The following is a 24,754-nucleotide window of genomic DNA, read 5'->3' on the forward strand; positions in this document are numbered from 1 at the left end:
AAACATTAAAAAAAAAAAATTATAAAGAAAGAGACTCTTTTCAGTATTTTGAATCTATCATCATCACCCTGTCTTTCAAAATAGGAAACTCAACTCAACACAACCAAATAAACAAATCATCTTTTGACCCTTCTTATTCCGTCATTAATTTCTATGTATTAAACTTTTATAGTTAATTGAATTATACATATGAATTAATTATTAATCCCTAATAATTAATGGTTACATATACTTTTTCCAGATAATAGTACCATGTTAAAACAAGGAGAAAATTCATTCTCACACCCATTAAATTAATGATTTTTTAATTATTAGTAAAAATATAAAAAAAAAACATTTATTTACATTAAAATTAAATAAAAAAGCATAGTATTGCTAATATTTTGAGCAACCAAACAAAAGGTGGGTTTAAAGTTATGAATCAAATGAAGTAATTACCATGAAGTATACATATGATTTCAAAAGACTACAAGAAGCGAAAACAAAGTGTAAATAAGAAAGCAAGCATAAGCAACGAGTCCAGGGTGTTCATCCCACGTGGCAACCTGAACCAATAAGGTGGTGCAAACCCTGGTGGACCACATAACGAACACGGCGGCGACGGCGGAGATTGCAAACCCACCTTGAGGAAGGAACAGCGACAACGCCGACAACATAACCATCGGCAACATGCAATAACCAATAAGACTCACACACCGATACAGATCCAACGTCCCATTACGACCCGCAAGCATGTTAAACACAACGTAAACAAACAACGCCGAAACCGTTACCCACCCGAGAATGATCCCGAAATGGATCTTACCCGCTAACAGCTGGAACAACCCGAATGCCATAACTAACAAAACGGGTCCTGATAGATCCGCTTCCTCGTGGAGATTGGGCTTCGCCACGCGGAACGGGTTCAGGATCGACGTCGTTTTGTTCCAGATCTGTTTTGTGTTGATTCCGAGTTCTTCTAGAAGTGGTGGTTCGTCGTCGAAGTTTGAGATTGATTTTGAGGATGATCCCGAGCCGAATTGTGGGGCAGGGAACGACGTCGTTGCTGAGCCTATGTCGAAGGACATGAAGGGGATTGGGTTTGTGCTCTGTCGAGGTTGAAACGGCGCCGTTGGACGACGTTGAAGAGTTCCTGATTGTCCTGGGTTTCCGCCTGAGGGGAAAACAACTGGGGGAACGTTGAATCCCTTCGACATTTGAGTAGATTCTTTTCTGTTTTTTCCCTGAGAAATGATTATCGTGGAAAATTGTTGAATGGAATGAAAATTCTATAGATTTGGAAATGGGATTTTGGATTGGAAAGAAAGAAAGAAAGAAAGAAAGAAAGAGGTGAAGAAACTGACACAAAAAAGAAGACGAATGTGTTTGTTGAATAACAGTGTGTAGAAGAATAAGATCAGCCAAGTTCTGTTTCCCTGCCTTCTTTTTTTACTCTTGAACGTGGCATTTGCCTCTTGCTGACAATTGTTTTATTTATTTTTTATTATTTTCTTTTCTTACGAGTGAAGAAATGAGAAAAAATAATAATAATTAAACAATAAAATATTAATTTGTTTAATTAAGTTTGTTTTAGTTGTTTTTTATTTATTTTTTAAATTAAGTCATATTTTTCGTTCATAATAAACTGAAAAGTTTTTTTTATTATATTATGAGAAAATGTTATACTCACAATCTATTTTTCTTTATAACCTCTTACCACCAATATTTTAACCGTTGATTTCCGTCAATCAACGGTTAAGATTTATTGCGAATTAATAATTAATTAATAAATTTTATTTGTGAAAATCTTAATCGTTGATTGACGAAAATCAACGGTTAAAATATTGATTATAAGAGGTTGTAAAAAAAAAAATAGGTTGTAAATATAACTTTCCCCGTTATATTATATAGAAGTTGGAAGCACCAGTTATCTAAGTTGTAGCTCGTGTCTAAGGCTTAATTTTTTTTTAATTTTATTATAACGAAAATCAAGTGTAAGCAATACAATTGACGGAGGCAAGACAAGGCTGGTTGAACTTGCCAACATAACTTATGTTATCTCACATCTGTTTTTGTTTTTCATGATCTTGAATTTCCTTATCATTATGTATTAAGAAAGTGTTTAGTGTGTGCGGCGATGTTTTTTTTTTTTTATGGATAAAAGAATTATGTTTGCTGGGAACATCCACATCATGTAGGCTAGCTAGTTTTCCCAAATTTATTATTAATTTTATTTTTTTTTGCATTTACAATAATTCGGATCTTAGATTTACTTAAATGAAATTAAATATGTACCATTTGAATCAATAATAAAAAATATTCAACCCAATTGATCCAGACTGGATAATTAATGAGTACAATGATTGTAGGGATGCTTGATATGAGGGAGATCAAGATCCAAAAGGTCGTCGGTCTAAATAAGGGTGTGTGCATGAATTACCAGTAAAGTGAGGGAAAAGGATATATGTGTGCTGGGAGTAGAATCTGTAAATGTCAGAGATGAAGTGTTCCCTTGGGCACCGTGAGAGACTTTATATACACGATTGTAATGGCGGTTTAGAAGGATGTGCACAATGCACACAACAGATAGTCCAATAGGTCACTTGGTGTGGAATTGGGTATGGTGTGTGCCAGTTACGTATAATGGATGACAGTTGTAAGGGGAAGTGGCATGAGTGGGAGATGAGTTATTTGATATAAGATTCTCTAAATTGTTTTCAAGATTATCTTATATCATAGAAACATAAATATATATATATATATGTAATTTTTTTTCTTTTTTATTTTTCTAACTTGTGGGCTCTATATTTCTTATTAGTGTAGGAAAAAAACTTTTCTCATATTAAATGAAAGAAGTATTACCCATAATTTTATGTGAAAAAATATTATCCATCAATGTATTCATGATTTTATAACTTTTTATTTTAATATTTTTTCCTCTTATTTTTTATCATCATTAATTTATTATTATATAATTAAGATTCTCTTATATAATATGATTATGCTAAATAACATGAAAAAAAAAATCTACTCTCAATCATCTGAGCCTTGATAAGGAAAAGGTTGGATTGAACCCCATATTCAAATGAGAACTCGAAACATGGGCTGGAGTCCAAAGTTGAACCCAAAAGGGGTGGCCTTAAGTCCAATGTGGAGCCCATAAGCGGCCTGGGCCTAATGGCTAGCCTGGAACAAAAAGGAACAATAAGAATATGGTTAATTACTTGTGCATTAGACTCAAGTGTGGTGGCTCAGTTGGTAGCATGAGAATTGAGTGGTGGGAGAGGATTTCGGTTCGAATTCCACCAACACCATCTGGGAGAAACATAAGTATCGTAATCCTTAGACTCGAACGCACCCGAACTCTGGATTAGTCTCATAGGCGGCTCAAAGAGTCGAACCCGTGGGGATACCGGAAAGGTTCTGATTCGCCTCAAAGAGGTAATTAGAATCAGTTTCAAAAAAAAAAATTACTTGTGCATTAGCATGCAATTTGAATCAAAACAAGAAAAAATTAGTGTAATTATGTAATACAACATTTATAATTCATTCAACTACATAGTTGAAGAGTTCGGGCTTTGATTGATGCGTTGCTCGTGTTAGTATTTGGGTGTCCTAGAGACAATCTTATGATTAAATAAGAACATAGATGTAGACCTTTTTAATATTGTCAAAAATAAATAAAGGGAAAAAAGTTTCCGATGTTACTTTAGATAACTTTATCTAATGTTCATCGAAACGACGTCGTTTTGAGGTTGAAAAATTAAAAAAGTAAAGTGAGAAAGACTATTATAACCCTGAAATAAATTAAAATTACAAAAATACCATGATTTCCGTTCCAAAACGACGTCGTTTTGATGAACATTAGATAAAGTTATCTAAAGTAACATCAGAAAAAACAAACCCATAAATAAAAGCACTCTTTATCTTGTTTCATAATTCTGTCTCGATATTAATGTTAATATATTATGAATAACTTGATAAACCCCGTGGAATAAAATAGGTATCTCTTGAGTATCTGTGATGGGATCACAATCATGAGGATTCAAGAATATCGGATGTTTATTCCTAATTTTATGTTCCTAGTCTAGAGATACTGAAAATGGGGTCAGTGATCTCGGGTAAGACTAGCACGACTTATCTACTTGTATATGGATACAAGGTATAGACCTCATGTGCTACAGATATGGAGATGTCTTAGCTAAACTCGTGGGTGGACCTATAAAGGTATAGCTCGCACTGAACAGACCCACAAAGAGACTCTATGAGGAACTCTCACAGAGAGTGTCATTAGAGTAGTCTCTTTATATTTGGGTATGTCTTTCCTAAGACCAGAAGCCTAGACTGTGTTCTAGAAGGCATGCTTTGATTGTGCACCTCGTCTGCCTGAAACATGGAGACTCATAGGTATACTGTTGGGCTTGTCCTGAAAGAACACAGGGCTAGGGTGATAAGCTGAAGGAATTCGTCAAATCTCTGTGAGAGATTAGGTTATCTGTAAACCGGAGAAATCAGGATGACATTTACAGGGACTCGGGAATCTATGCATAGTAAAAGAGATCATGAGATGATCTGCCTTTAGAATATGTAAATTGAAGATTCCCTATTTCGAATAAAGCTTACCCTAAACCGCAGGGGTTGATACGCTTCCTTACCCTAGGTTTTATGGGAAGGTAACTGAGACGAAAGGAAATGTATACGGCAACCAAATATGTGTAATAGGATGATCAAGTCACTAATCTAACTAGTTTTGGGGCAACAAAGCATTGCTAGTGCTCTGTGTTGTCATTAGATGGGTTGTGGGCTTACGGGCCCAAGCCCAAGCCCATTTTTTTTGTTTTTCCCTCTCACATGCTACGGCCTTCAAGGCCAATTCGAACTTTCAAGTGGTATCAGAGCCCGGTTGCTTTACCATAGACGGGTGATGGTACCTTGTTTTTGATCATATTTTTCACGGTTAAAATTTCTTTAAAAGTTAAAGATTCAATTTTTACGTATGGATTTCAATTTACAATACTTTAAACAGTTAAAGTTTTCGTTTTTATGAACATGTTATTTCGAATGCTATGTTCATGAATCCATATGTATACATGGTTGTCTTTTACTTTGTGAAAGTTTTAAAGAGGAAACACCTTTTTGAAGGGTGGAGTTCGACCATGAAAGGTGTTTTGGACACCTTGATTGTTTTCTTATTTTTCTCCATGAATTGTTTCATGTGCATGACATTAAATTTTTTGAAAATTTATATCATATACACAAGGTATATGGTTCGGCCATTAACATGTTAATGGCTACATGATTGGTTTAATTTTGTGTTCTCTTTGAGAAAGAGACAACAAAATTTGAATTATAATAAATTGTTATATAATTCGGCCAATTGAAGAATTAAGAAAAAGTTTTGAATTTTAATTATGTTTTAATATTTAATTGTTAAATATCAAGACATACGTGAAAAATATATTATATGATAATATTTTTGTACTTGTGAGTTGTCTAACATTTCAGGTGCAAATGAGGAAGGGGATGGTCATGGTGCCCGAAATTTCAAATTTCAAATTTTAAATTAATGTGTAATTTTGGGCTCTTTTAAAAGAGATGTAATTTGAATTTCAAATTTGTAATTTAAATTTCAAATTAATGTATAGTCGTACAAGATGTTTTGGAGTTTCTTTAATTGTAATTAGAGAAATTAGGCTAGTGGCGTATAGACGACAAGAAGCCGTAGCTTGAGAAGCAAGATGGACAAAAGATCGAGAACCATGACTATCTCAAAATAAATTTTTTTATTTGCATGTATGTTTTGTACGACTAGCATGCATGAGATAGTGCATCACGATATGTATGCTTTATGGCTTAAGACGTCTAGTATGCATGAAATTGGACAAATCGCGTTTGTATGTATTATTATGCACGTCCAATTACGACTAGTGTAATCCGATAGATGTTTGACATAGGATACGACTAGCATGATAATAATACTAATGCGTTTGATGAGACTTAATAAACCCTAAATAAAAGGAACCCTTAAAAGGAATAAATTATTAAGCATATGATTACCTCCCACCACCAATATTACTCAAACCTCCTCTACATAGTGGTGCTCCACAACTCAGTTGGGACCCACTGTTTCGTTGAGTAAGAGTAGTATTAGAAGTGTTAGACACTTAGGGTGCTGGTTAATGCTTAACTGAGACATAAGTTGCAGGCTCAGCCGGGCTTATGTGCTTAGGGTAATAATGCTAGGTTGGTTGCATGAGATGCACCACTAAGTGACAAGGAGTTGTCAACCTAATGTTAAGAGAGGGTATGAGATACTGTTGATGAGGATCAACCCATTATTTAAATTAATCTTGCGATCTCAGACGAGGGTTAAAATAAATAATCGCACTCTTAATCCCACTAAGGTAAAATCTAAAAGTAGATAAACCCTAAGTCAAATGGTAAGGGTCATTGACTTAGATAAAATAGTGGGAGGGGAAAATTATTTAAAGTCTTTAATAATTTGTTACACGACAATATATATTAATTAATCTATCTTTACATTTTCAGTTTTTAGTATGACTAATTCACTGTCACTGCACTCAATACTCGATACAAACAAACTGACCGGTCCTAATTTTATGGACTGGTTTCGGAACGTCAGAAATGTTCTGCGGGCCGAAAAAGTTGCTTATGTCCTTGACACTGCTTTACCTATTGCGCCTAAGGAAGGGGAAGATGGGTTCGCGGAATTTGATTTCGAGGCCCACAAGCAACACGTGGATGATAATGTGTTGGCTTGTTGCATCATGCTGGCATCCATGTCGCCTGAACTGCGTAAACAGCACGAGCATATGGATGCCCCCTCTATTATCCTGCATCTCAAGGAGTTGTATGATATTAAAGGCAGACATGAGAGGTATGAGACCTTTAGGGAATTGTTCCTATGCAAGATGACTGAAGGTATGTGTTTTAACCGCCATGTACTGAAGATGATAGCGCTCATTGAGAAGCTAGAGGGTCTAGGGTCACAATGGATGCTGAATTAATTAATGACTTAGTTCTATCATCACTTCCTCTTTCTTTTAGTGAATTCATAATGAATTACAACATGCATGGGATGCTTGTGAGCTTGCCAGAGTTGTTAAGTATGTTAACAACTGCTGAAATGTCTATCAAGAAGGATGAGACACAAGCTCTTCTGATTGGTGGGCCTAAAAGGGCCAATGGTATGGGCAAGGAGCCTGCAAAAGGCAACTCCCTTAAGCCCAAAGGAAAATCCAATAAGAAAAAGGGCAAAGAGAAAGGTAAGAGTGCTCCCAAGGACAAAAGCGATGCTGTATGCTTCCATTGTGGCAAGAATGGCCATTGGAAGAGGAATTGTCCAGACTACCTGAAGAGTGTGAAGGAGCATGGTGATGCTTCTACCTCAGGTATTTACATGATTGAGATAAATTATTCTTGTGCTAATCCGACTTCATGGGTATTTGATACCGGTTATGGTTCTTATAATCTACAATGTGATTGCAGGTGCTTAGGAGCCCTAGAAGATTGGAGAAGAACGAGGTGAACCTCCGCGTTGGTGATGGAGCAAGAGTTGCTGCTCATGCTTGTGGAGATACCGACCTCATTAACCTCTTATTTCATTTTAATAATTGTCTTTATGTTTCCGACATTTCTAGAAACATTATTTCTATTTCTTGTTTAGAACAAGATGGTTTTGCTTTCACTATTAGGGACAGTACATTTTCTATCATTTTGAATGATATTATTTTTGGTACTGCTTCTTTAATAAATGGCTTGTATGTTTTGGAAATGGGAACTGAAGTGCTCAATGGAGATGTGAAATGACCTAGGATAGATAATCAATCCTATCTTTGGCACTATAGACTAGGGCACATAAATGAAACAAGATTGTCTAGGATGCATAGAGATGGATACCTAGATTCCAAGGATTTCGAATCCTATGGACAATGTGAATCTTGTCTAGCTGGGAAAATGATTCATCAAAAGCCCCATGGGCTTGAGATTCATAGGGCTAGTGAGTTATTAGAACTCATTCACTCTGATGTATATGGCCCAATGTTTATTGAGGCTAGAGGAGGATACTCCTATTTCATTACCTTAACTGATGAAGTAGAGAAACAACGTGGCAAGATGATTAAGTCCTTGCGATCAGATCATGGTGGTGAATATCTGAGCCATGAGTTTCAGGATTATCTAAGAGAAAATGGAATTCTCTCGCAATTTACTGCACTTTACACACCACACCAAAATGGTGTCTCCGAAAGGAGAAACAGGACCTTGTTAGACATGGTCAGGTCTATGATGAGTGAGACTCAACTTCCAAAATCGTTTTGGGGATATGCCTTAGACACAGCGGCATACCTTCTAAATAGGGTACCTTCTAAATCTGTTCAGACCACACCATATGAGATATGGAATGGTAAGAGACCCAACCTGAGTTACCTCAGGGTATGGAGATCGCTAGCTTATGTCAAAGCGTTGGCATCAGACAAGCTTAGTGCTAAGAGTACTAAATGTCTATATGTGGGGTATCCCAAAGGTACTAAGGGTTACTACTTTTACTCCATGGATGAACACATGGTGTTTGTGTCAAAGAATGCTGAGTTCCTTGAGAAGGATTTGATCTCTCAAAGAGCCAGTGGGAGTAAGATCGATCTTGAAGAAGTTCAAGAACCACATGAACAGATTGAGGAACCCAAGTCTGCTCCGGAGGCGACGTTCTCCAATGGAGAAGTAAACGCACAACTCCGTAGGTCAACGAGGGGCATCCATTCACCTGAGAGGTATGGGTTTGTGATTGAGAATCAACAAACCGTCGAGGATGATGAACCAAGTAACTACGAAGAGGCAGTCAAGGATGTTGACTCTTCTAGATGGCTTGAAGCCATGGAATCTGAAATGGATTCGATGTATCAAAACAAGGTATGGACCTTGGTTCCTAAACCGCAAGGAATAGTTCCTATTGTTAACAAATGGGTCTTTAAAAGAAAGACTGATGCAGATGACAACGTTCAGACCTACAAAGCTAGGTTGGTTGCGAAAGGGTATCGTCAAAGACAAGGAGTTGACTATGATGAGACTTTCTCACCTGTTGCCATGATCAAATCTATTAGGATCATGCTTGCAATAGCGGCATATCACGACTATGAAATTTGGCAAATGGATGTCAAGACCGCCTTCTTGAATGGGTTCTTGAAGGAGGAAGTGTACATGACACAACCTGAAGGCTTTGTAATCAAAGATCAGGAGCATATGGTATGCAAACTTCAAAGGTCGATATATGGGCTAAAGCAAGCATCAAGAAGTTTGAATATTCATTTTGATGAGGTCGTTAGGAGTAACGGTTTCATCAAGAACGAGGATGAACCTTGTGTTTACAGGAAGGTTAGTGGGAGTAATGTTGTCTTCCTAGTGCTTTATGTAGATGACATATTGCTTATAGGAAATGACATCCCCATATTACAAACAACGAAAGAGTGGCTTTCAGAAAGCTTCACCATGAAGGATTTGGGAGAGGCGGCCTTTATACTTGGTATAAAGATCTATAGAGATAGATCAAACAGGCTGCTGGGTTTATCTCAATCCACGTACATTGACAAGATGCTAAAGAAGTTTAGCATGGAAGGGTCGAAAAGGGGTTTTCTACCTGTCAGTCATGTGATACATCTTTCAAAGGCTATGTGTCCTAAGTCACAGCCTGAGAAGGATCGCATGAGTGGAATACCATACGCTTCGGCTATTGGGTCCATCATGTATGCCATGATATGTACGAGACCAGATGTCTCATATGCTTTAAGAATTACGAGCAGATACCAGCCTGACCCTGGAGAAGGTCACTGGACGGCAGTCAAGACAATCCTTAAGTACTTAAGAAGAACTAAGGATGTGATTCTGGTCTATGGTGGGGTTGATGAGCTAACAGTGAAAGGGTTCACTGATGCCAGCTTTTAGAGTGACAAAGATGACTGCAAGTCACAGTCAGGGTTCGTATTCACCTTAAATGGTGGGGCAGTATCTTGGAAGAGTTCCAAGCAGGAGACAACAGCAGATTCAACGACAGAAGCTGAATATATAGCTGCTTCAGAAGCGGCTAAGGAGACCGTGTGGATCAAGAAGTTCATATCTGAACTTAGGGTGGTTCCAAGCGTGGATAAGCCCATACAGTTGCTGTGCGACAACACTGGAGCCATTGCGCAGTCAAAGGAACCTAGGTCTCATCAAAGATCTAAGCACGTGCTCCGCAGATATCACCTGATTAGAGAAATCATTGATAGAATTGATGTAAAGATGGATTATGTTCCCACAGATGATAACCTGGTCGACTCTCTGACAAAGGTTGTTTCTCAGAGAAAACATGATAGTCATTATGAGGCTTTGGGTATACGACTTAGGTCTGATTGGCTCTAGGCCAAGTGGGAGCTTGTTAGTATTTGGGTGTCCTAGAGACAATCTTATGATTAAATAAGGACATAGATGTAGACCTTTTTAATATTGTCGAAAATAAATAAAAGCACTCTTTATCTTGTTTCATAATTCTGTCTCGATATTAATGTTAATATATTATGAATAACTTGATAAACCCCGTGGAATAAAATAGGTATCTCTTGAGTATCTGTGATGAGATCACAATCATGAGGATTCAAGAATACCAGATGTTTATTCCTAATTATATGTTCCTAGTCTAGAGATGCTGAGAATGGGGTCAGTGATCTCGGGTAAGACTAGCACGACTTATCTACTTGTATATGGATACAAGGTATAGACCTCATGTGCTACAGATATGGAGATGTCTTAGCTAAAGTCGTGGGTGGACCTATAAGGGTATAGCTCGCACTGAACAGACCCACAAAGAGACTCTATGAGGAACTCTCACAGAGAGTATCATTAGAGTAGTCTCTTTATATTTGGGTATGTCTTTCCTAAGACTAGAAGTTATTACCTAGATTGTGTTCTAGAAGGCATGCTTTGATTGTGCACCTCGTCTGCCTGAAACATGGAGACTCATAGGTATACTGTTGGGCTTGTCCTGAAAGAACACAGGGCTAGGGTGATAAGCTGAAGGAATTCGTCAAATCTCTGTGAGAGATTAGGTTATCTGTAAACCGGAGAAATCGGGATGACATTTACAGGGACTCGGGAATCTATGCATAGTAAAAGAGATCATGAGATGATCTACCTTTAGAGTCTGTAAATTGAAGATTCCCTATTTCGAATAAAGCTTACCCTAAACCGCAGGGGTTGATACGCTTCCTTACCCTAGGTTTTATGGGAAGGTAACCGAGACGAAAGGAAATATATACGGCAATCAAATATGTGTAATAGGATGATCAAGTAACTAATCTAACTAGTTCTGGGGCAGCAAAGCATTGCTAGTGCTATGTGTTGTCATTGGATGGGTTGTGGGCTTATTGGGCCCAAGCCCATTTATGTCAGTGGCTATGTTGGACCTAATGGGTCACACACTAACACCTAATTGTCTAGATGCTCTAGCATTAATGGTATTGGGCCTAACAATTGTTATTAGCCCAAGAAGTAGTTTGGAACTCCACAGATAGGGTGGAGGGCGCATGGATCTAAGTAATGGGCTTGGATAGTCCAAGACATTACTAATTAATTTAATTAGTTAAATTAATTATCAAATGTTTAAATTTTGAATTTTGAATTTGAAATTTGAATTTTGAATTTGAATTTTGAAATTCGAATTTTGAATTTTGAATTTGAAATTTGAATTTTGAATTTTAAAATTTGAATTTAGAATTTGAATTTTGAATTTTGAAATTTGAATTTGAATTTAAAATTTAAGTGTTTGAAAGTTTGAATTCAAATGTTTGAAATTCGAATTTGAATTGGCTATGAAAAGTTGTTTCATAACAAAAGGATAAGATGAGATCTTGTTGGAACATATCAAGAGGAAATCTTTTGGACATAATCTAAGAAGATTTAGGGTGCTGATTTGGCTGTTGGTTAGTTATCAGAATCAGCTCCAGAAGATACGATCTGTTGGGAGAATATTTGAGTGATTTGATTCAAGTTTGAATGCAACTACTCAAATATCTGGTCTTTATTTAGGCTATATGGGGCGCACCATATAACTGATTATATGATGATTTATGATCAGATATTTGTTTAGGTTTTGAACCTAATATATCATAAAGATATGTTAGGATGTTGTTGGCAAGATTTGATGAGATTTGATTTGCAACATATCCTATTCTCTCTCTCTTTGATGGAGCGCCCTTTTGGAAGGGATTTTTATTGATTAAAAATCTGATTTGTTTTTTAACAAATAGGCTCCTCTTGTGCGCCTCTCTCTCTCTCTCTCTCTCTATATATATATATATATATATATGTTCCTTCTAGGGTTTTTAAAAAACCAAGTCATTCTCTTCTCCTCTCCTACGCCACTTTTGTGAAGTTTTCACATTGAAAGCTTCACTCTTTCAAATACTTTTACCCAGCCTTTCTCTTCACATGCGCTTAGCAAGCCTCATTGTAGTGATCACTTGGCGGTTTCACAAGAAGGAGTTCTTGCACCTAGACGCAGTGGGTGATGTGGATCAACGTTAGAGGGTCTGAACCCTTCAGACCTACCTTGATCATCACGAGTTTTCACGAACAAGATATGACATACGTCTTAAAGTATGTATCTTGACATGCATGTGTATTCCGCTTGCGGAATTTTTTTTTGTTTTTCCCTCTCACATGCTACGGCCTTCAAGGCCAATTCGAACTTTCAGCTCGGTGTATGATAATAAGTGTGAATGAATAATTAGGGCACTATTCAACAAAAGACATGACAAAAGGGAGATTAAAAAAATTAATGGGGACCATACTTGTTGATTTCTTAAGATCACTGTAAATTAGAGTTATAATTTATATCTACATGCATCACCAAATACGTGTAAAAAATTATTTTAACTTAATTAGTTATTAACATTTGGTAGAATGAACTTCGTCACTCGTATAATTTTACCTGGCTTGAATAGATGAATAATATAATTTTTTTTTTTTTTTTTTTTATCTCTGAATACGTATCGGATTAGTGTATAGATATTGGCATCTCAGTAAATGTCTGATTACAAAGATATGAATTTGGTTTTTGCCATAGTGTCACGTAAAAGGCAAGAAAGACAATACAGATAGCACTCCCCACTTATTTGGTGACCGAAGAAATCATACCATTAGTGTTTTAGATGGATGACTATTGTCTGGCATTTTCTATCATCTAATATAATTGCGAGGTTATGCAAAAAAAAGAATAAGCATTCCAGGCTTAAATTTTCTTATTATAGGCATATTATTAATTAATTAATTTGTAATCAAATATTTTTATATTTAGACTTTTTTTAAAGTATTTAATGTTGATTGGATTGAAAGTTATTTTCAATTTTTTTCTTTCTAGGAATATTTAATTTAATTACAATTGGTCTAAACACTATGATACGACTTTTGTTTTCCTAAAACTAAAGATACTTAATACAAATCAATTAACATTAACATATCTAAAATAAATAAACAATTTAAATTAAATCAGCTCTAATAATTAAAGAAAAATTCTTTTGAATATAAACCTGACAATCGATTGAGCTTAAAATACAAATTTCAAATTTATTCTCTGATTGAAAAGAATTGATACTTAGAATCTTAATCTATGTATAATGGAACAAAATTAGCTTTTTATTTTATTATTAGAAGCAGAAAGTTACACTTAATTTTTTTTTTCATTTAACGTATTAACAAATGGATCTAGATCCTTTCGTGTGAAAATTTACATGATCATGTCACGTGAAGAATCATAACCATACAAGGTAGATCAATGGTAATAAAAGAGGAGAAAGAAAAAATATTAAAATAAGTAATTACGAAATTATAACCGTTGATTTATCTTTATATGATTATGATTTTTCCACATAACCGTATCATTTTTTTTTTTGCAGGGAGAGAATCCATTTCCATTAACAAATACTCATTATTAAAGATCTTGTTTAAGAAATATTATCATCCGCAAAGCTGTCATGCATGGAACGATCCCTGAAACTTCGAGGAAATTACGCAAAATGAAAGTCCCCTACAAAATTGTGTAAAAAGAAAAAACAAAAACAAAAACATTAGCCACGTGTGTAAGAGTTTTCCACTCTATGCGATCCCATTGGGTGAATGACGCTGTAAGAGATCCACGCGGCAGATAATATTTTATCTCTTCCTTAATCACCAAGAAACAACACGACACAACAACAAACACAATTTACAGAGACCCTTTATAAACCCCTTTTACCTCTTCTTCACTTTTGCCCCTCAAAACATTAGACGACATTGACTAATTTATTCATCATCTTTATCTATTATCATCATCATCATAATTTCTGGTTCCATGGATGGTATAGGAGAAGACCCACTCGACTGGGAAGCTTTCCTTGACCACTTACCAGAATTTGAAATTGATGATTTTTTTTTGGAGGATACTCCTGTTGAAGTCGCCGCCGCCGATGATCCATCACCGAACCCTTCTTTATCGGAGATCGAGAACTTGCTGATGGCAGACGCCGATGTAATTCCTGGAACGCCGTCGTCGAAGTCCGACTACGACAAGCTCCTCGCGGAGATTCTCGTCGAGCCGAGCGCTGAGTCCGAAGACGGTTCAACTCCTTCCGACAAAGATAGAGTCGATGCTGCAACTCCCGAAGATGATGCCGATGAACCAGAAGTCAAGAAACTCAGAAGGTAAAAAAATAAAAAAAAGAAGAAGAAAATTCTGCCTTTTCTTCTATGCATATGATGATTACTATGTTAAGCTGCAAAACCGAACCGGTTCGAATAAATCGTTTCGATCTTAAACCGGTTCAAATTATTTGTAAATATACTTTTTTTTTTTTACACCCGTAAAGATGTTGTACAGTTTTTGTTGCTACGATTATGTTAACCTATTTTTTTATGGTAGTTAAAAGTTTTGTGTACTTGGGTGTGTGTGTTTTGGAGGATTTTTTGTTATTGTTAGGAAGCAGTGGATATTGCAGTTTGATGTTGTTGGGACCAGGATTTAATGTCAATGTATTAAGTAATGTGCTATCAAATTTAGATATATAGAATATATATTTTTTTTTTTGCTTTCACTTTTCAGTGAAGGTAGTGCATTAAAAGTTGTAACAATTGGTAAAAGAGGTTTGTTTGTTTTATCTTGTTGTTGGACGTAGTTTGATGTAGTTGAATGCAAGATATAATGATGGTCGATGAAGTAGTGTGCTCTCAAATTCATATTGATGGAATTTAATAAACGTTAATGTAGTGGTTGTTTATAAATTAATTTACGTGCATTCAAACGATTGTGTTATGAGAATTTGGATTTTGATAGAATCCAATTGGGTTTATTGATTCATATAGTGGGTTCCAGTTAGAGGTTAATGGAATAAGGCCTGGTTATTTTGTTGTGTTTGTTTTGTAAAGGTTTCATTGGAAACAGAATTTGATGGGGCTTGTCAGAATGGTTATGGTTCTAAAGGATTGTGTTCCAACATCTGATTTTCAGGCAGATGAGGAACAGGGATGCTGCTGTGAGATCAAGAGAACGGAAGAAGTCTTATGTTAAAGATCTTGAGATGAAGAGTAAGTTTTTTGAAGGGGAATGCAGAAGACTGGGGCATTTGCTCCAGTGCTGCTATGCTGAGAACCATGCTTTGCGGTTTTCCTTGCAATCGCGTGGTGCATTTGGTGCTTCCATGACCAAGCAGGAGTCTGCCGTGCTCTTGTTGGGTAAGGCTCGCAAATGGGAATATATTGCCTCTGCTTCTTTTTTATTGTCATTGCTGTTTTGTTTTAGGCATTGTAATTCAATGGCCAAAAGGCCCAAAACCGTCTGGAAGATAACGGCAACTTGGCTCGATTAATTTGGTTTTGTGATTTGGTTTTTAGGCCTAACAACTTTGGTTGTTTTCTTGAATGAATCTTGTTCAAATGCTTTACAGTTTCATCTATTGCCTTTATCAGAGCCTTATAAGTTATAACCTTATCTTCAATGACCAAAGTTGTTATCAATATATCCATGCTAACTTGTTATTAAATTTGCCACTACGGATGCCTGGATCATTCAGGGATGGTGAGCTTTTTCAAGTTGCTAAGTATTCCTTTCTTTGTCAGTCTTTTATTATCGTCATAGTTTCTTAATTGTTTGTGGACCGTATGTTCAAATCGTCTTTAGGTGTTTTAATTGATTTTATCAGAATGAAAGTCTACCTCTTTTTGTTAACATGTAGATTTTCTGTTTATGCTAAAGTTATAACATATTTATACAGATGCAAATTCCAAAAATACTCATTCAACAAGAAGATTAACTTTTATGCTGGCTAAACAGAAAATGATTTTGAGATGTATATAATGAATCTCCAAATACAATGCGGTCATCATTTGTATTTTATGAAGCTGACCTAACTGAGTTCTTGTCAATTAGATTGTTAGAGTTTAAGCTATTGATCATGTTCATGTTGCAGAATCCCTGCTGTTGGGTTCCCTGCTGCGGTTCATGGGCATCATGTGCCAATTCAGCCTACCCCTGATACTGTGGTTAACAGTAGTACTTCCAAGAGAAAACATGGAACAGAAAGGCCTAAGAAGAGTGGGTCGAAAAGGGCCGGAAAGTAAGATCTCTGATTACTTCCGCTTGCAATCATTTGTAAAGAGTAGAAGATGCCGAGCTTCAAGAACAAAGATGAAATTTGAGTTCCTCATGTTCTATAAGTTTTGAAGTGGTGCCTTATAGGTTTTTCATTAATTCCTTCTTTCTTTGTTTCTTTCTTTTTGTTTTATTATGCGTGTAGAGAGGGTCGTAATTAGAAAATATGTAAACCGAACGAGTTGGGGTTCTGTTACTATGTATTTTCAGCTGCTATGTTCTTTTTATATCGCAGGACTATAATATGCTGCTATCTTAAACGTGGAAGCTGTTTTTTGTTTTTAGCTGATTTAACGGCATTGAAACTTCATGTTTTTCTTTCTACTGTGTTAGCACGTTTGTTTTTGCTTAATTCTTTCATAGAATAGCTTGCCAACTAAAAATTCTATCTGAACATTTTGATTACTAGTTTTTAAGAACAAAATAGGCAAATCTAAACAATTGGAGAATTTGAAATTCACTGAAAGTGTTAAGTCACCCAGGTTTGGAAATCAAAATTTTCATAACTGAGTCATATATGCAAAGGATAAAGTGTTTCTGTGAAATTATAACAAAATATTCGGTTAGGTTAAGTTATATAAAATGCAGATAAATTTTCTAATTCTAAGGTTTATGAGTTAAATAGCATCTTTAAAAGATCAAAACATGAGCTTTGTCCTGATATTATTTTCATCTTATAAGATAGCACTAATCTGTGATAACAGGTTAGATGGAACTCTCACGCTTTCTTTGGTGAACTGTTTTCTTCCATTTCTGAAGCTAATTGGGGGTGGTATTCCTTTGTTAAGCATATCTAGTAGTGTGTGTGGGGCTTTCTGCGTAATAGTACATCTTTCCCCTTCTTAGAATATGTAACAGTGGTAATCTTTTGGGCTTGCCTTCATTGGCAAAACTATTTATTTATTTTATTTAATAAGCGCAACGCCGAAGTTACTGAATATTACTTTGTTTTTCAAATAATGGGTGATAAAATTAATGAGATTGATGTGAAATTGAATTATGGAGCAATTATACTGATTTTCTTTCACTGCTTATTTTCAAGGGAGAAAGAAAAACTTATACTGGTGTAAATCTTACACTCATTATTAGCCATTACTCTCGCTTATAATGATTTTAATTTATTATTCACACAATTAGTAAAGGGTGTTACTTGTTAGACTTACATTGGTGTAAGTTGGAGACCTTTTTGCTGCTTTGATTTGGAATTGCAACTTTCTAGCTAGTTACCACAGCCACTTCTGTTCAAGGAAGAACGAATTAAAGAGTCAATACGATTAAGATGGCAGTGGCTATTCAAGAGACGGTTCGTGCTGAATTTTGTTTTCTTGACGGAGACAATGAAAGCAAGTTCAAAGATGCAAAATTTAAGACACTTTGGGTGCTTTCTCAAACATTGTAGCTGTAGATTGCGAAGAGTTCAAGAATTGAGCATTTGTCTCATATTAAAGTGAATCCGTAAAGTATGATCATAAAAGTGGAATGAGACATCAATTTTAACATTTTGGATTAAAATGTAGTGTAAGACTCGTTACAGAATGTGGTTTCTTGCTAAGTCCATTAGATGCATTTTTGGACTTAAGGGTCACGGACCTTTTTTTTATTTTTTTTGAAAACAGAGGGAATATAAAAACAGAAACAGAATCTACAAATTACAAAGATGGGGGCTAGTAATGCCCATAGAGTCCCTAGCTGATAGAGAACAACACCATATTGGAGGATCAACAAAAAGATGAGTGTCCCAATCATCAAATTGATGGGCAAAAGAAGCTAGCCAGTCAGCTATCATATTACCCTCTCTGTGTGTGGGAGATGATGATGTTCCATTCTTCCTGAAGAAGATTTCGAATCCCGTTGACGATGTAATGAAGAGGATGGTTCTCCTGGCAACCTTTGTTGATAAGATTGATAGCCACCAAAGAATCTCCCTCTATCCAGACGTTGTGAAGACCTGCTCTTTTAGCTTGATCAATCCCTTCCAAGAAACCTGAGTTCTGCTGCCATGACCCAACTTACCACAGAAACCCAAAATCCACTTCCCATCTTCGTCACTGATGACTCCACCGAAGCTTGAGCTCTTCCCTGCATGAATGCAAGAGCCATCGACATTTACTTTAGTCCATCCATGATTTGGGTGTTGCCAGCAAATCTGTTGCACCATCCTCTGAGGATGAGTTAAGCCATTTGAGCATAGGAGACTTTGGGCAGTTAAAATGTGAAACACATGGTTCTTAATAGCAAAAGTAATTTCCCCCACTTGAGTAAACTTGTCCTCGAAAATTAGAGTGTTCCTTGCCTTCCAAATGTGCCAGCAAGTAATCCCAAATAAGAGGTGGCAATTCTGATCTTGATAAGTCTTTGTAGGAAATTTGAGGTTCTCATCCAACCAAATTTGGATAGATTGATTGAAAAAAGGAACGGTGCAACGTTCTATGACCCAGGCTGGACCAAAGGGATTTACTCCAGTCACAATCTCTCAGAAGGTGAATAGTAGTTTCTTCATGTAGGCGACATCTAGGGCACAACATTGAAGTTGCAAGGTTGTGAACCAGTCTCCTGACATTTGTTAAAAGAATTTCGCTTCTGGCTTGCCAAAGAAAATATTTTGATACGGTGAGGGCCATTCCATCTCCAAATAGTGTTCCAGCTGCTGTTGTTGTTGTCTTGATTAGCGTTGATGAGGAGATTGTAAGCAAACTTAATACTGAAGAGAAAGTCAAATGGAGTGAGTCCATATGGGTCTATCCTCTCCATTGAGCATAGATGGAGGGAGAATGTTGGCAATCTTATCACAAGCTGTAGTGGGAAGGAAGTTTCTAATGCAGTTCCAATTCCAGTAACCGTCAAGGGTTACAAACTTGGTAACTGACCAATTCTACACAGTGAAAGGAACGTCCATATTGACATGGGAAACCAAAGGCTCAGCATTTGGAACCCATTTTTCAACCCAGAAGTTGGTGTTCATGCCGTTCCCCACATGAATACGAGAACCTTCCATGATAGGCTGCCACCATTTGAGGATTCCCTTCCAGAGAGGAGATGTTGTTCTGGTTTATGAGAGGTTTGGAATTGTCTCCTCTCCCACACGATACTTACTTTTTAAAACTCTCACCCATAACGCCTCAGGTTGAGTGATTAGACCGTGACCAAACTTCATGATGGAGGCTTGATTGAGATGTCTCACATGTCTAATGCCAAGACCACCCGATTTTTGCTCATGCAGATATTGTCCCAGGCCGTTCCATGGATCTTCCTTTTGTTATGATTTGAGCCCCGGACAAAATTCCTTAAGCGCCTTTCAACTTCATCACAAGTTTTTGCAGCGATGATACATGTTTGCATAGCATACAAAGGTATGGAGGCCAAAACTGATTGGGCTAGTGTTGTGCGACCAGCCATGGAGAGCGTTGACTTTTTCCAGTTTGTGAGCCTATCATCAATTTTTTAGAGAATAAAATTGAATTTTGCTGGTGAAAATCTGTCATGAAGAAGGGGGATGCCCAGATATTTTCCCAGATAAGTAATTCTAGTGAAACCCATCTCCCTTGAGATTTGCTTCGCCCTCGAATGATGAACATTTTTTGAGAAAAAAACCTTGGTCTTTTCTTTATTAATTTTTTGACCGGATACCTTGCAGAAACAATCCAACACATACAGGATGAGCTGAGCTTGATCAACAGAGGCCTCGACAAACAAAAGCATATCATCTGCAAAAAAATAGGTGTGATAAAAGTGGTCCCCCTTTTCTAAGGATTATGGGTTTTCACTCATTTTTCATTACCGTATCATTAATGAGATGAGCTAATCTCTCAATGCAAAGCACAAAGAGGTAAGGGGATAAGGGATCACCTTGCCTAATGCCTCAAGATGATTTGAATTCCCTCCTTTCGCAACCATTCCAAAGGACATTCATAGTAGTAGAAGATACACACTCTATGATTAGTTGGACCGCTTGTGGAGATAAGTGCACGTCGTTTAGAGTTTGTTTAAGAAAAACCCAATCAACTCTATCATAGGCCTTCTTAAGGTCTACCTTGATAGCCATCCACCCATTTGTTCCTTTCTTGTTTCTCATAGAGTGAATGACTTCTTGAGCTATCACTATATTATCTGAGCTTTGTGTACCTCAGATGAAACTACACTGGTTGGGAAGGACACCATAGTTCATATAAGGCCTAAGACGTTAAGCCAACAATTTAGTCACTATCTTGTAGATGACATTGCACAAACTAATAGGTCTTAGTTGCTTGATAGAGGTTGGGTTGTCCACCTTAAGAATGAGGCACAGAAGTGTTTGGTTAACCTCTTTGATTTTGCAAGGGTTACTAAACACATCTTTGATAAAATTACAAACACTCTCCTTAATGACTTTCCATTGGGATTGGAAGAAAATAGTGTGCAGTCCATCAACACTAGAGGCCTTATACAGGTGCATGCTAAAAATAGTTTATCTAATTTCAATATACGAAGGGATTCTATGCAAGATCTCAAAGGATCTGCTAGTAGTTATGGGGAAACAGCCAGAGAGAGGAAAATTGGATGGGGTAGTATCGCTTGAATAAAGTTGCTCAAAAAAATTGACAGCCATTTCCTTCACCATCTCAGGCTCTATAATCCAAGAACCATTATCATCATGTTGTTATTAGATAAACTTAAATGTACGGTTTTTAGATTAATGGGTCTCTAGAAGTTTTATGTTTAGGAATTAATGTTGGTTAAGTGTTATGGGGGTTTGGTTTTGATATTTGTTAAATGGCTGTAAGTTTTCTACGGTTTATGTTTTATTGCGTTTAATAGCTTTTAATAGGTGTTTAAGTTATTTTTAGCAAGCTACCATATAAGGAGATGTAATCGTCATAGAAAGTACAGAGCAAGAAAAGAGAGTTTGATAATAAAGAAAAACTTTCGTAGATTATTCGTTTGGTTGTCTCTTGCATCTGTGTGTTGATACCTTAACAAATTGGTATCAGAGCTATGGAAAGGGGGAGTGATATGGCACTACCTAAGTTGACGAAGGAGAACTACGAGAATTGGTGCATCCAGATGAAGGCTCTTCTCGGATCCCAGGACGCTTGGGAGAATGTTCAAGCAGGTTTTGTAGAACCACAGGACACTGGAGGCTATTCGGCGGCTCAAACTAAAACGTTGAAAGAGACGCGTGCAAAGGACAAGCTGGCGTTATTCATGCTCTTCCGAGCTGTGGACGAATCCGGGTTCGAGAAGATAGCAAATTGTGAGACCTCAAAGGCAGCCTGGGACACCTTGGCAAATGTCTATAGAGGAGCTGACCGGGTTAAACAAGTCCGGCTTCAAACCCTTCGTGCCGAGTTGGAGGGAATAAAGATGAAGGACACGGAAGGAGTATCCGGGTTCGTTGCCCGGGTTCAGGGAGTTGTGAACCAGTTGAAACGGAATGGAGAAGTTATACCTGACACCAGAGTGGTGGAGAAAATCCTGAGATCTTTGACAGACCAGTTCGAAAACGTGGTTTGTGCGATAGAGGAGTCCAAGGATCTGTCTACACTCACTATTGATGAGTTGGCGGGTTCTCTTGAAGCGCATGAACAAAGAAAGAAGAAGAAGGAGGAGACTCTTGAACAAGCGCTTCAGACCAAAGCAACAATTAAAGATGAGAAGGTTCTCTATTCTCAAAACTTTCGAGGTAGAGGACGTGGCCGCGGTGGACGAGGTACTAGCCGTGGTGGTAGGGGTCGAGGCCGAAGTCAAGAAGGTTGTAATGATGAGGTAGGACAATCAAGTCAACAGAACTGGCGTGGAAGAGGACGGGGTCGTCGAGGAGGTCGGTCACATTATTCAAACATTGAATGCTACAAGTGTGGCAAGTATGGTCACTATTCAAAAGATTGTAACTCGGACAAATGTTACAATTGTGGCAAGGTTGGACATTTTGCAAGAGAATGCAGAGAAGAGAAAAGGGTGGAGGAGACATCTAACCTAGCCACAGAAGGCGAGATGAAGGATGGTGTCTTGTTAATGACACACAGTGAAGGAAGGTCAGACGATGACATGGAGTGGTATCTTGACACGGGTGCGAGCAACCACATGTGCGGACATAAGCACTTATTCAAGGAGATGAGAAAGGTGGAAACCAGACATGTTTCATTCGGGGATGCCTCGAAGGTTGAGGTAAAAGGCCGAGGTACGATCTGTTTTTTACAAAAGGACGGGTTAATTGGCTCAATTTGAGATGTGTACTATGTACCCGACCTAAAAAGCAATATTTTAAGTATGGGTCAATTGATGGAGAAAGGTTACTCGGTTATTATGAAAGACCGGGTATTGTATTTGAAAGATGAGCGAGGTCGGGTGATAGTCCGAGTTCAAATGGGTAAGAATCGTATGTATAAACTGAATTTGAAATGTGTACAGGTTGAATGTTTACAAGCCGAGGTAGAAGATAAGGCGTCACTGTGGCATCTCCGGTTTGGTCACCTACATTATGGTGGTCTAACCGAGTTGGCAAAGAAGAAGATGGTGGACGGGTTACCTGACATAAACTTTGAAGGAAAATTTTGTGAGAGTTGTGTACTTGGCAAGCATGCCAGGACTACGTTTCAGAAGACGGCAAGGTTTCGGGCTAAGCAACCTCTGGAATTAATACATACCGACTTGTGTGGACCCATCAATCCGGGTTCTTTTAGCGGTAAGAAGTATTTTCTCTCTTTTATTGATGATTTCTCACGGAAAACTTGGGTCTATTTTCTGAAGGAGAAGTTCGAGGTGTTTGATGTGTTCAAAAAGTTCAAGGTGATGATTGAGAAGGCAACAGGAAGCTATATCAAATCGGTGCGTTCTGACCGAGGTGGGGAATATACCTCGACAGAATTTCTGACATTTTGTGAGGAACAAGGGATAAGGAGGTTTCTAACAGCACCATACTCACCACAACAGAACGGTGTGGCTGAAAGGAAGAACCGAACTATTCTTGACATGGTTCGGTCAATGCTCAAAAACAAGAAGATGCCGAAGGAGTTTTGGGCGGAAGCTGTGCAGTGTGCTGTGTATGTGCAGAACCGATGTCCACATTCGAGTTTAGATGACAAAACACCACAAGAAGCTTGGAGCGGTCAAAAGCCATCAGTGGAACATCTTAGAGTATTTGGTAGTGTGGCCTATGCACACGTACCAGACCAGCTCAGAACTAAGCTCGAGGACAAAAGCAGGAAATATGTTTTTGTGGGATATGATGGAAAAACAAAGGGGTATAAGCTGTTTGACCCCGTCAACGAGAAGGTTGTAGTGAGCCGAGATGTAAGGTTTAATGAAGCAAATGAGTGGGACTGGAGCAATTCATCCGAGGTGAATTTTGAAGGCAGAATCTCAACACAAATTATCAACCCGGCAAGCCCTGAAGTTTCTGATGATGAAGACGAGGTACGACAACCCAGGATGCGGAGCATACAGGACATATATGAGTCAACAAGTGAGGTACATTTTGTTTGTCTTCTTGCAGACTCTGAAAACATAAGTTTTGAAGAAGCCATCCGAGATAAGAAATGGCAAGATGCCATGGATGAGGAGATAGAAGCCATTGACCGAAATAACACATGGGAGTTAGCCGAGCTACCAAACGGAAGTCGGCCCATTGGAGTGAAGTGGGTGTTCAAGAAGAAGATGAATGCTAAAGGGGAGATAGAACGAAATAAAGCTCGGCTAGTTGCAAAAGGTTATAAGCAGAAGGCTGGAATTGACTATGACGAGGTGTTTGCCCCTGTTACAAGGATGGAGACAATTCGACTACTCATCTCACAGGCTGCTCAATACAGGTGGCCAATACATCAAATGGATGTAAAGTCGGCATTTCTGAATGGTGTTCTTGAAGAAGAAGTCTATGTGGAACAACCGCCGGGCTACATGAAGGCAGGAGAAGAGAAGAAGGTGCTGAGATTGAAGAAAGCACTTTACGGGTTGAAGCAAGCACCACGGGCATGGAATGCTCGTATTGACAAATATTTCAAGGAGAATGGACTTGAACAATGTCCATATGAACACGCTGTTTATGTTAAGAAAAATAGAGGAGACTTGTTAATTGTAGCTCTTTATGTTGACGATCTCATTTTTATGGGAAACAATGCCAAGATGATACAA

At 37.6% G+C, this 24,754-nt stretch overlaps 2 protein-coding genes across 2 annotated transcripts; one reads left to right on the top strand and one right to left on the bottom strand.

Annotated features, from left to right (window-relative positions):
• Positions 1–458: 458 nt before the first annotated feature.
• On the bottom strand, positions 459–1,196 carry LOC133284357 (uncharacterized). The gene has a single exon (XM_061481358.1). The coding sequence runs from the start codon at positions 1,194–1,196 to the stop codon at positions 459–461; it is 738 nt and encodes a 245-aa protein (XP_061337342.1).
• A 13,070-nt stretch (positions 1,197–14,266) lies between these two features.
• Positions 14,267–16,972, top strand: LOC133284356 (bZIP transcription factor 60). The gene is made up of 3 exons (XM_061481357.1): positions 14,267–14,706; positions 15,509–15,732; positions 16,467–16,972. The coding sequence occupies exons 1-3, from the start codon at positions 14,357–14,359 to the stop codon at positions 16,718–16,720; spliced, it is 828 nt and encodes a 275-aa protein (XP_061337341.1). The 5' UTR covers positions 14,267–14,356; the 3' UTR covers positions 16,721–16,972.
• Positions 16,973–24,754: the final 7,782 nt, after the last annotated feature.

Source organism: Gastrolobium bilobum, unplaced genomic scaffold (assembly GCF_033153095.1).
Source record: "Gastrolobium bilobum isolate Gb01-03AN ecotype WA unplaced genomic scaffold, APGP_CSIRO_Gbil_v1 utg26792, whole genome shotgun sequence".
Lineage (NCBI taxonomy): Eukaryota > Viridiplantae > Streptophyta > Magnoliopsida > Fabales > Fabaceae > Gastrolobium > Gastrolobium bilobum.